At 45.1% G+C, this 13,151-nt stretch overlaps 1 protein-coding gene across 1 annotated transcript; it reads right to left on the reverse strand.

The window, feature by feature from the left end:
- Nucleotides 1-2,321: 2,321 nt before the first annotated feature.
- LOC127323211 (E3 ubiquitin-protein ligase JMJ24) lies at nt 2,322-9,100 on the reverse strand. The gene is made up of 13 exons (XM_051351383.1): nt 8,209-9,100; nt 7,911-8,065; nt 6,664-6,763; nt 6,192-6,324; nt 6,058-6,112; nt 5,172-5,937; nt 4,478-4,807; nt 3,862-4,290; nt 3,705-3,777; nt 3,204-3,289; nt 2,945-3,064; nt 2,787-2,857; nt 2,322-2,650 (listed from the first exon to the last, which is right to left on the reverse strand). The coding sequence occupies exons 1-13, from the start codon at nt 8,623-8,625 to the stop codon at nt 2,551-2,553; spliced, it is 2,835 nt and encodes a 944-aa protein (XP_051207343.1). The 5' UTR covers nt 8,626-9,100; the 3' UTR covers nt 2,322-2,550.
- Between the last annotated feature and the right edge of the window lie 4,051 nt (nt 9,101-13,151).

Consider the following 13,151-nt stretch of genomic DNA (forward strand, 5'->3'; position numbering starts at 1 on the left):
GCTGGATCCAGATCTTGACAAGCCGAAGTTGTCGTCCTCGAACTCCGGCGCGGGGAAGTCGCCCACGGCAGCTACCTAGAGCTGCGAGCGCGACACAGGCAGCAGATCCACTTCGGAGCTCCACCGGAGCGTCGTCGTCGAAGGGGAAGATCTCCACCTGCACAACACACCACCGGCAGCGCCACCGCCCCCCCAACGCCATCAGCTGAAGACCTAGCAAGCCCTACACTATATACACACCGAGATCCGGCGTTCCCCCACCCTCCCGCTGCCGGAGCAGCCGACGGAGGGGAGGAAACGGCCGGATCCGCGGCGGCGAGCCAAGGAGGCAACAACAGAGGTGAAAGCTCATTCAGAATCGGAAGAAGAATGCATGGCTTCATCTACAAATCGGAGGATAGCTTGTACACTACCAATCTAGTTATCTACAGATCAATAGTTCAATACATCCACGCATCTACAAATCAGGATGAGGAGGAGGTTCTAGTCAGCTCTAACCCGGTGGGTGATTTTCCTGCGGCGTCTCCGATATCCGAGCCGGAGGAAGTAGCCGACGGCACCCTGTGGGAGGAAGCAATGGATGTCGGCGTCACGCTGGAAGAGGTAGCCGCCGCGGTCGCGGGATTTAGGCTAGGTTTTTCCGTACGTATATGTGCTTTAGGTATTTAGCTTCGGTGAGGAAATTGGACCTTTGGGCCGATGGGTTGGCCTGCTGTTTTGGACCTTTGTTTTTTTGCAGCCAAATGTTTTAGCGTCGCTACGTGTTATGCGTTTTAGCGTGATTTAGCACGATTTAGCGTGTTATTTGTGTTTAGCACTGTAGCGACCATTTTCTGTCAAATATAGCGTGGAGGGTCCAAATCCGCTATTGCGCGCTAAAACCGGCGAAATTGCGCGCTATTTAAAACCTTGCTTGTACTTGGTTGAATGGCATCAATTGTGGTCTTCAATGATTTGAGGTTTTATAGCTTTTCTTCCATTATGCTTCTTCTATGGCCAATGGTTTGTTATGTGGCATAATGCATGTCAAGGGGTTATCCATAAACCTAGTCCTATGTTCAACAAGATTATTTGTACACTAGAGCTAGTTTGCGGACAATCTTTTTGTATGGGTGTTCAATGATATGAGGCCTTCTTTGTTCTGTTTTTGCCGATTATTGAAATGTGACCACACGCTTGTATGAGGCTCTCAATCATACTGTCATATGAGGACCTACATTTATCTCCACACAATTTTATCTGCGATCATTCAAATTGCTTCTTCTTTTTGCAGTGCTCGAAGATGATGATGAGTGGACTGGGCAGGCTCTTTGGCGAGGGTTATTCCAACGAAGTTGGAAAAGGTAGCGCTGGCAAGAAGCTCAGGGGAAGGCCTATCAAGGTTGGGCATTTCCATGATGACGCCGGACCAACCCACTTTGCTAAAGTGGTGTTGTTCCGGGGTTGAAGATGCTCCTAGTCCCAACCGGCTTCCATCCGTACCTTGGCACCGTTCCCAGGACGGTCATCCTGAAGATGAACACCGGCTGCTCCTGGATGGCCTGCCTGAAGGACATCAAAGACACTATCTGCCTCAATCAAGGGTGGCCTGAATTTTCCATTGCTCATCAGGTCGAGATAGGCTACTTCATGACCTTCAAGATGCTTAGGGGCGACATCTTCAAGGTCACCATCTTCGATTATACCATGACGGAGGTGGTTCAGAGGTGCCCGTAGCATGATCCATCCCTTGCCATGATCGGCAAGGGTAGAATGTGTCTGTTGGTATGTTTAATTCTGTATTGAACAATGTCTGATCGATGCTATGTGCTACTGAACAAGTTTGATCAGTTTTTACGGACATGTTTAATTCTGTATTGAACAATGTCTGATCGATGCTATGTGCTACTGAAGTACTGAACAAGTTTGATCAGTTTTTACGGACATGCGGTATGTTTGATCATTCATTGTTGCACTTTGTTATGAGCTCATATTGATGCTCAAAAGGGGTGGTAACCTCATCATTTGGGAAGAGGTTATCACATTCCTCGTAAGTTTCATCCAAGCATTACCAATCGAATTACCTATCGTTTCTCAAACCAGAGCCCATGTGAACTTTCTACTTATACAATAACTACCAGGTTACACGTGACAGCACGAGAGGGGGGAAAACAGATGCGAGATCGAAATTATCAGCTGGACTGTTTTTCTGGAGGATTTCAGCCCTGGCTGGGCGAATTTCAAGGAAACTCAGAGCAAAATTTATTTCGGATCACTTGCAGTAAAATCCCAAAATTTTCTTCAAAATGGCATGCTGTTATCTTGTCCAAGCTCCTAAGATATGCTGATCCAGTAAATTTCACTGTATTGATTTAATTGCTACACAGATCATTTTGTTTACACGAAGCCCACGCTAGTCCTAAACCCACAATATACAGGTGAGGTCAATGCTATCTGACAGTGTTCCTTCCAAAAGACACCATATGATACATGTACAATTTGCTATATCTACTTCACATGGGTTTCCATTTTGAAACCCGTATCAGAATTTCCCCGGGGGCTTGCAGAATCTCAACCACAAGACACCTTCCGTTGTTTGGTAACTCTAGCCAAGTTCTCTGAAACTGCCCGGGTTAGGTTCTGATCCTCAAATCTGACATCTATATTAAACCTGAGAAAAGCACATAACACTGGTTATAAGCTACATAGATCAACTAAAGGTATATAGCTTTTTTCAAGAATATAATAAGGTCATAATGCTCGACAAGAGAACACTGGGAGATGAGAACATATATAAGTGCACCTACTTGGGATCGAGGGTTATTTTCTGAATTTCTCTGACAGCAAAACTTGCTGCATATAAAGAGATCTTTCCAATCTGTATGTCAGTTGACAGAAGTCGTAAGTTCCTTTTTGTTCCAAATGGTATGTAGATAAGCATAAAGCAACTGATCGCGGTGATTACCTCAAGCATCTTCAGTTTTGCATCCTGATGGTTTGGCAGGCAACGTATCTCTTGGCCCATTCGAGCTGACTCCCGCAGACTCTCAGGTGACAAGAAATCAAGAGCCAATTGAACCGTTGACTGAAGCATTTTTAACAGAAGACAATGTAAACTATAGTTGCATACAATAAACCATTTCAAAAAGTAGAATAGTAGATCATCCAAAGCAGTCAGATTCAGAATAGCAGCCCGAGAGTAAGCAATATCGTTAGAAGCATACCTGCAGATTTTTCACTTGGAAAGGACAGCCAGCTGGAACAAAAACAGCCTCGCCAATATGTTGTTGAAACGTCCAAGGTTCTACTCCTGTAAGAACGTCCAAACATAAGTGTGCATAAGGCAGATTAAAATAATGAACAAGATGCAGCTAAATTAATCAGTATGACTCCTATCAGATAACTAGCACCCTGCTTCATGCTTCACCAAAAGACATGGTAGTACATATATAAGGTTGGGACATCCCAGTAAGGAAGATCTACAAGCGGACATTTGATTGTTCTCTTCGAGCAAAGATGTGTAGAGTTTTGTTTATTGATTCAGTGGAATTTGAACAGCACATCATCTGCTTGCTTTAGTATTGTGGCAGAGAATTAAGGATGCCTGAGTCTAAGAAATTGGCAAAGTACATGAAGGAATATGCTATGGTACATCAGTAACAGAGTCAGCAACTAATACATCTGCCAACTTAGAACTAAGAATAAGCATTATCTCCATTACTTACCATACTGATCCTTCAATACCCTTTTATGATGCTCGTTGAGATACACAGCTTGATCATAAATAGGATGCTTGACCTGCAACCAAAAGAATAGTATCCTCAAACAGATTTGACAAAGATGGGTCAACATAATTTGATGCAGAGTAGTGAGAAGCATTACAGAGAGCATCGCCTGACTGCTAACTGTAAGTTCTTGCCAGTTAGAAGCTAAATATTTATTCAGCGTCGGCAGATCCTGCCTGCGAAAGACATCCCAAATAGCACCAGGCTGAGATCTTTCTGAACCATTAGCTTTTGGTTTCTGCAAATCTGATGAACTCGATAACCCAGCAGAAGAGCCTTCAAAACCACCGTAAGACTTAAAGACCGTGTGTTCAGGTGATTGTTCACCCATATCCAGATTCAAGTTTTGCACAGGTGCATGAGCATTTACATGCCCTGTGATCCCATTGGCAATCCGTTCAGAATGCACAGGTGCGTGAGCATTTACATGCACTGTCATCCCATTGGCAATCCGTTCAGAATGCGCAGGTTGTAGCCTCTTGGGAGAAAGGTTAAGCACTTCAGCTGTATGCATTAACATGTGTACCTACATGTGGAAACATATAGCATTAGCCACATGGCGTTTTTATTGTGCTTTATTCATTTAGCAAGTCCCCAAACAGATCAAAAGGCCAGGTCGCGACATCAGCCAATGTTCTCTGGTAAGAGAAATGTTTGTTTCCAATGAAATAAAAACAAAATTGAGGTGCAAATATAGCAGAAGGCCTACTTACCACATCACCCATCTTAATCATCAGATTTGTCACTGAATCGCCCTTACCAAATTCTTGCTGCCTTCCATATGCAATAACCAGCTTCAGGCCTACTTCAGACTGCAGGGTATCTGGGGGTAACTTAGCAGCAAGATTAAGGAGACCCCACTTTGGATGGATAAAATCAACTAACGGAAAATTGACCACAAATTCTGGTCGCTGGCATAACAGAAACTCCTCTAATACGCTCGCTGGGGGCCACTCTTTCAATTTCAGCATCATTAACTTGCCATCTTCACTCTTGTGACCATCTGAATAACCTTTGATAAACTGATTCAGCTTGATATGCACCTGAACAAATTTTCCAACACAGAACAAAGATTTTAGGATGGCCAAAGTACACATGAAATCTTCCAGTTTTCTACTTTATTTTCTTTTCTCACTTCTCCACTCATCATTATAGGATGGAGTAATGATGGTTGAGAAATCCTTGTACAACAAAAGCAATTGTCACCACCCACTTTTCTTTTGTGGCAAAAGTTATGCTTCTTACAGTCATAATTTCTAACTCAAAGCAAACTAGCAATAGCAATAAAAGTAATAGCATTTGACACTTCAGAGTCTATAAACAGATGTTACAATGATAAAATTATTTCAAATAGAAAGAGAACTTTTACCAAAATAGATAAACTAGTAACCAGCACTCCCTGCTTACCTCTGATTGGTTTGAGCAGTCCACAGCTTTTACTATGGCATTTTCATCCATTTTTTCTTCCATGATCTCCTGGATTCCTCGCCATATACTTAATGGGTCCCAGCTTAATGATAAAGAAGGCTCAAATGCATTCCTGATCATTACAGGCTCCCCATTTATCCAGTGTTTACGAAAATGGACAATGCCCTCATATTTTAAATTCTCCAATACAGGAGGGTACACAGAGTTCCCATCAATACCATCACTGTCTGAACATTTTGAGACACTGAGGCTACCCTGACCAGTTGAATCCAATCTTTTGCCAGCATTGCGGCATGAGCATACATTCTCTAGATCATGTGCTTTGCAACCATTCACCATTTCTTGAGAACTCTTTACAAGCTTACCAATCCAGTTTATTTTGAATATTCGCCTTAATATCAACTTTGAGGAGCCACAACCACCAGCTTCATGAGGTCCACAGGTGATGCTGCCATCATTGTTGATTCTCCATGTAGGGAATAAAGACCTAATGCCAATATCATTCACATCTATTGGCTGTGGGAACAACTTATCATTTACATTAGCTGCAGATGGTTCCAATCTTGCTTTGTTGCTCAAAACATCTTTATTTCTGTCTACAGTGTGACCTTTACCTTCAGCATATTCTCCTCTGACTACACTAGTCTGAGATCCCCTAATGTCTCGACAGCAGTCAAGGCATAAATCGTACAAACATCTTGGACAGTGTCGGTGATAATCAAAAACTGGCACTTTGCAGAAGTCACTGCAAAAGAAGAGCAATTTTATGGTGTTGCAATATAACTACAGGCTTAACATTGTATTGTAAGAATAAGAAAATCTCAATGATAAAGGCAACATATAGAAGAATAAAAAAAAGCATTACCAACACATTTGCTCATCAGAGTTCATCTTTGCTCTGACAATGTCCATCTTGGGTCCTATCGCATAGAATATGTTATGGCAGTGTTTGAAAAAAGCAAACTTACACAAAGGGAGATAAGAGGGAAACAGAAGTACCATCAGCTCTTGTTTCAACACCTATTTCATAGCATTGGTCGGAGTATATCTGCTTTAGCACTGGAAGAACATATGCCAAAATGCTATGAAGATATCTCAACTTATCTACAACAGATATCTCTTGCACCCTAGCCTTAAAAACACAAAAGATGTGTTACATTGAGAAAATTTAGTGGAGCATGGAAGTCAAATACATTGAAACGGAAAAGGAAGAAAAGTTCTCAGCAGAGCCTGGGGGCGTGTTTGGTTGGATGTCACATTTTGACACTACGTTGGCTAACTTGTTGTGGCCAACAAACTGATGGCCACACCTTAGGCTATGTATGGCAAAAAAAAAGTACCAACGACATGTGGAGTGTGCTAAAATATTGGTAGTGCATCCTACAAGTTTGGCAAAAAAAAAAACCGCTAGACTAAGAAGTCAAAGCTGACTAGCATTTGCGTAGCCCAACCAAACATGTGCCCTACATACCTTAATTAAGTTGTCTCCTTGTAAGCAAACTTTGCAGTTACAAATTCCACGACATGCTGGACAAACCTTCCGAATATCATCTATTGCAATGTCAGAGTACCTACATGTATTCTTATTAGTAAAGAATAAAATAATAAGTGTATAACAGAAATTCTAAAGTCTAAATGACAGAACATACATGCTGTACAATGTAAGGTGCCAACATACAAAAATTGTTAATGCCCTAACCAAGTCTAACCAGCAGGCACAAAAAGAAGGTGTTGTCTTGACAATGGAACAGTAACAAAGATGATACGACCGTTAATCTAAAGTTATAAATTTGCAAAACCTAATGAAGTTAACATCGTAGAAATATTTTCAAAGTCTGAGTGCACCTGTATCAATTTCATTTTATCAATCAAAATAGCCCACAAGACGTTGATTAAAACTGAGATGGCTCGACAGAACGTTCCCACAGTTACACTTTTTGGTGGCTACAGGGAGTACATGTCAAAAGCAAACATAGAGCCCTGAAATTCAAAATTCATATGGCTCGGTTCCCATGGTGACACTTTTTTGGGACTAGAGGGAGTGCCTGTCAAGAGCAAACATCAAGCATTTAACTTGTCTGCAAGAGAAAATTTTATCCCCGTTTAGCCAGCTCAAAGAGCAGGAAACATTAGCTGTTGGTCTGACACTCTCACAGTCGAGAAGACCTATTAATCGTCCCAGCTCTGCTCACATTACCCTTAGTACTAACTTTTTTCAATGTGCACCTAGCCATACCACTGATGGCTTCCATACGCTAACCGCAGAGTTGTTAACTTGTGTTGTCCATCAACATTGATCGCCATCCCAGTTCTTTGACAGTGGCCTCGCCAGCAAATTGAGCAGTGCACCAAAGTTTATTGCTTGTTCTTAGATGTAGTTGGGTGTAATGAGACATTGATTCTCTTTTCGATTAGGTCATAGTACTGAGTTTGTTCTTGAGATACCAAGAAGGGGGCCATAAAAGAAAAGTGTAGGTTTTGAAAAATAAGTTTTTTTGACTGACATGAACCGAGATATAGAGTAATGATTTAATTTTGCATTTAAAAGCCCAATCCAAAGCAGAGGCTGTGGTTTGTGAAATTACTCTGACATTGCAGAATGCCCTACATTAGTTGGTATAAACAGGTGTTTGACTGTAATATAGGTAGGATGCCATGGTTCTTCATCCAAGAATTGCAGGCAAGTGTAAAAGAGTAGATGAAGCATACATAACATACCCTGTGGAGATGCAATGGTGGCAGTACCCCCTCCTGTCGCAGCTGGCGCACCAAACGGCATTGGCAGTCTTGCGGCATTGGTGGCAAGTGGTCTTCACGGTGGCGGTGCTGCTGCAAGGCTGTGGCCCTGCTGCCGAGGCTCTTCCGACGAGCTCCTGCGCCATCATCAAACGCGAATCAACAACATGGGGCCGCAATGACGAAATTCACTACTACAAAACATCCTGACCCCCAGAAAAGAAAGAAAGAAAGAAAGAAAGAAAGAAAGAAAGAAAGAGTACTAGTAAAAGCAACTTACCGCCGCCGTGATAGAGTTGTTGCTGAGGGGCAGCCCGTAGACGACGTTCCGGGCCGTGGGCTCGGCCACATAGACGGGCTCCCCGACGACCCGGCCGTAGACCGGCCTGGCGACGGCCATGGGCACCGCCGTGGGCAGGTCGTCGTCGGAGTCCGTGCCGTCGTCGCCGTCCAAGTCGGCGTCTTGGGCCGCGGAGGCGTAGGAGGAGGCGTTGGCGTAGGGTGAGGAGGAGGAGGCGGCGGTGCCGGAGCCGGACGACCTGCGTAGCGTGGCGCGCAGCGCGGAGGATGCGGCGCGCTTCTTGGCCTGGACGTAGTGCTTCTCGCAGACGGTCTTGTCGGGCATGGAGGGTGCGCTGCAGCGCCACTGCTTTCCGTCGGAGCGCTTGCAGCGGAGGTCCTCCGGCAGGGCGTCCATGGCCCTGCCCCCCGCCCCGGCAGCCCGATCCGGCGGGAGGGGTTAGGGTTTGGGGGAAGAGAGGAGATCGGGCGGGGAGGGGAGGGGAGGGGAAAGGAAGGAAGGGGAGTGCGCGTAATGGTGGCTGGGCGGTGGCGTAAAAGTGGTGGTTGGGATCGTGGTTGTGTAATTTGGAGCTTTGCGGTGGGCTGCGCTGCAACAAGTCTCGCCATCCATCTCTGGCTCTCTGGTCTGGACTGGTCTCTCTCCTCGCATCGGCACTGCTGCTGTTGCTAGGCTAGGGTGCCGTGGTGGTGGTGGAGTAAATTCCCTTCCAATTTGGTGGTGGTGTGAGCAGGGAAGGTGGAAAGGAGAGGCCGGCAGGCGCGGTTGAGGGGAGCAGTTACCCAGCCTGCCTGCCCTCCACCACCTCCACCTCCCTGGTCAAGCCGTGGCGGAAGGGGCTTCTTTTCTGGGAAAGCACGATGAGTTGCAGCAGGGGGAGACGGACGGGAGTTGCAGGTTTCAGCCCGCCTGGTTTCCTTCCCCCTTTTCCGTGTGGGCGTGCTGTTGACTACGGCAGATGCCCGCAGCAGCAGTGGCCAGTGGGGACTGGGGCTGGGGAGGAGGGGAAAAGGGCAGCGTCACACTCACACTTCGTTTTCGTCGCATTGCGGGAGAAATAGGGTGTTTGGTAACCTGCTCCCCATTTGGGACTCACTAGTGCGAGGTCACCTGCCTGCGAGTTTGGATCAAGGCACGGATCACAATTGACATGTTGTTTGGTAGGTCAGGCTGCATAGTTTGGGCCACAAAGACTTTTTTTGTTTGTTTGCATGCAGCCAACCTTAAATCTTAGTCGAGATGAAACTACACTTGTTTGGTACCATCCAAGCAAGCATAAAGTCACATCTTCTCTACAAGGGTAGCCTTACCATACTATCACCTCCCATCACACAGAAATCAGTTGCACACTTACGAAGCTAGCAGTTCACAAAATTAGCTCTAGCTACTACAAATGGTACTTCATAATGATGCTCCCTAGCTAATACGAATGGCAGTTTATCATCACGGGGTAGTTCAACATACAGGGATCAAATTGGGTTCGATCAAAGGGGTTGTTCTTCTTCATTTCTTTTTCACTTCACTTGTTCTTCTCCTTCTCAAATGGTGGCGTTGCATCTGGCTTCCCACATTGCGTCCGCGCCTCTTCTCCTTCCAGGCTTCATTTCCGCCTGCCTCCACGCCATGGTCGGTCTCAACTTCATCGAAAGTGACAACTTATTGGAAGAAGTCATCCTCGCCCCAACCTAGGATCTAATTGTGAAGAATGCGGCAAGTATGGACCAGCTTCACTTGAGAATCAAAAGTGCGGAACAGTTTCTGGTCAAGGACCTTGAACCTGTTCTTCAATGTAGCAAAGGCTCTCTCAATGGTGACTCTAAGGATTGAGTGTCTCAGATTGAACAACTCTTTCTCATTCTGATGTCGGTTCCTTGCAGTAAACTCGTTGAGGTGGTACCTTGTTTTCCTGAAGGGAGGTAGAATACCAGGTCGGCATGCATATCCAACATCTCCAAGAAAGAACTTACTCTCAGGGATTTGCAACCCATCGGGCCTTAACAAGCTACCGGACAGGATGCTTGCATCATGAGCTGAACCCTCCCAGCCTGCAAGCACGTATGTGAACCTCATATCAAAATTCACAGTTGCTAGCATGTTTTGGCCGGTGTAGTGCTTCCTCCCGCGAAATGTTGCAGACATTGATCTTCGTGACTTTGTAGTGGCATGCGTACCATCAATAGCCCCAATGCAATCATGTCAAACAATTAGTACACGGTCATGTTTCTGACAGTGCCACACATCTGATAAGTAGAACGAACATGATTTTGTACTCACCCTGAAATACGGGAACCACCTGTTGTTGTTCTTGATCTTGGGTGGTGTGTCCATTGATGTTGGCTTGATCATTTCACCTCTGAGATCCTGTGGTGACCCTGCATACCACTGCATGTTGTAGTATGCCAGTCGTTGATATAACATTCGCGAAGTACCAATCCGCAAATATTACATCCCTCAGAGTAGTACAACAGAACATAGCAGGTCCATAACTCATTCATTTATTATTACAAGCAACATGTACATATCATCTCGGAGTTCCTCTTGGGTCCTAAGAGGAATACTCCTGGGTTCGAGGCGAACCCGACTCAACTTACAATATAAGAGTCTTACTAGGTTATACATTTATTCTCAACGAGCAGTTAAGTACTAAGAGTTCGCACTGCTCGGATACTACTACTATTTGATAGGTATACGCTTGTTCTCCTCCGGAACCCTCCCCGGTTCCGTAGACGATGAGGTAGTTAACTCCTTCTATACCTCCGGAGAGGTCTGGTTCTTCATAGCAGATGTCTTCTGCTCCGTCTTGGTTGTCGTTGTCCTCCTCAAGTCGATTCAGACAATCTAAGCAGGGGATTTAAGAGTGGTATGAGTACGAGCGTACTCAAGAAGTTCATTATAGAAAAGAGGTGTTTAATGCACTAGCTACGATATCAGACCAGAAAGTCTAATACCAATGCAGGTTTTGATAATCATTTCTTCAAGAGGTTGCTTTTATTCAGAAGAACTATGTCCGTCAGCCTTCACCAGTTTACTAGAACTTCATGGAGTTCCTTTCCGGCAGCGTTCGCAGTTCCAAATCCCGGAATAGGGAGTGACAGGTCACGATTCATTACACTCTGCAGAGGTGTGTTGCTTTACCCATAAGAGATCTTAACCTTGGTGCCAACCGGGCAGCTTTCCCGTCCACACTTCCTTCGGTGTGAGGCCCGGTATAAGGTCATAGCCAATCATATTCCTCCGCTACCTCGCACACCCACCCTTTGTTGCATCCCCGACCCTGGGTCCTCGCCGGTGTACTTATACCAATTAAGGATGGCCCCCGACCACGACAACAATCTGGGATCGAACCAAACTCCTTCGCCGGTAGATGCAACCCCTCATAGACCGCAATACCGTGGGGAACTTATGGCTTCCCCAGCCTACCGCCTGCTCCTCGGGCGACAAGTGTCTACGGACAATGCCGTGGGGAACTTATGGCTTCCCCAGCCTACCGCTTGCCCCCTTGGAATACAAGTGTCTACGGTAAAGCGCGTCCATTGATGTACAAGAGGTGGAAATACGATTGACTATTCCGTCCCACTCCAGATCTTATGGTTAACACGGTTTTTACGGCACAAGAATCATTGGACGACATTTGTTGTTTAATCCTAGATGGATATAAACCCTTGCAATGGAACCTCCACCATATCAACACAATCAATGGTTCCATTGCCCACCACTTAGTCATATTCATAGTTATGAAATTAGTGGTTTTGCCATTTTATGCAATAGTGATAAACATAGTACTTTGCAAGTAATTTGGTAAAAATACTCAAATGACATGAGCAAGTGATGAACTTGCCTGAACACTGCAAAGTGTTGCAGTTGGATGGTGTGGACTGACCTTTGTCCTCTGTTGCTGAAAAATAGCATCATTGTCCGATAAGGGCAATGGTTAAAGAAGCAATTATGCATGATTAAACTTTTAGGGTTTGTTCCCCCCTTCTGGTGTCTTATCATTTTATGTGAGAGGTAAATACTAAGAACAATTTAGGGATACTCTGTTTAGGGTAAAATACTACCTTGAAATGTTGTCAAGGTGTTTTTGAAGTCCAAAAGAGTTTATGCACTTAATTTCATTATTGAAAATATAAAGTGTGATTTTAATGATTATTATAATCATCAAATTAGGACTTATTCATAGTGGTCTTCAAAAATTCCTTTTTATAATTTATTCTGATAGAGAATTTTATGCTGAGCAGTTTTCATATTTTTATTTATTTATTTAGATCTATATTTTATTTTATAAAATTCTTAGAAATACTCACTTAAATGGGTATTTTGGAAATGTCCAAAATACCCCTCGGGCCCACCTGTGAGGCGGCCGAGCTGGTTAGGTTGGACCAGCCCACTGGGCTCGGTCCAACCGACCCAGTCACCTCGTCTCCTCGCCGCTACCTAACCCTAATCCCCTTTCGGGCTCCCGCTGTTGTGGGTATACTTCATGGGTGTACCATCGACAGTGCCTAGATCCGGCAAGCCCGGGTGGCCCACAGACGGTGATGAGGCATGTGGCCCATCGGGCGGCCCAGTTGCTGTTGATCATGCAGGAAGAAGTCCAGCCCAGGATCAGTAAGCCGGATCCGTACCGACATAGGAGTAACCCGGATCCATGGAGGCCCATGAGGAACCCGGATCCGGTACGACGTGTATGGAAGGCGGATCCGTGACGTGCACGGCAAGATATTGTACCGTAGCTAGGTTATCTGTAATCCGGCTAGGACTCTCCATGTAAACCCTAGATCCGTGCGCCTTTATAAGCCGGATCCCGGGAGCCCTAGAGGCACAACCACAACTCATTGTAACAACGCGAAAGCGCCCAGATAATTCCAGACAAGCAGCAGTAGGCCCTGTCATCGTGCAGGTGTTCCGAAGCTGGGTAAATC

Source organism: Lolium perenne, chromosome 4, assembly GCF_019359855.2.
Source record: "Lolium perenne isolate Kyuss_39 chromosome 4, Kyuss_2.0, whole genome shotgun sequence".
NCBI classification, from domain to species: Eukaryota; Viridiplantae; Streptophyta; class Magnoliopsida; order Poales; family Poaceae; genus Lolium; species Lolium perenne.

Coding starts and splice junctions, on each gene's coding strand:
- LOC127323211 (XM_051351383.1), bottom strand. CDS start 8,625: ATGGACGCCCTGCCGGAGGACCTCCGCTGCAAGCGCTCCGACGGAAAG. Junction 8,066..8,208: donor ACAACTCTATCACGGCGGCG/GTAAGTTGCTTT, acceptor ATGATGGCGCAG/GAGCTCGTCGGAAGAGCCTC. Junction 3,778..3,861: donor GCAGTCAGGCGATGCTCTCT/GTAATGCTTCTC, acceptor TTTTGGTTGCAG/GTCAAGCATCCTATTTATGA.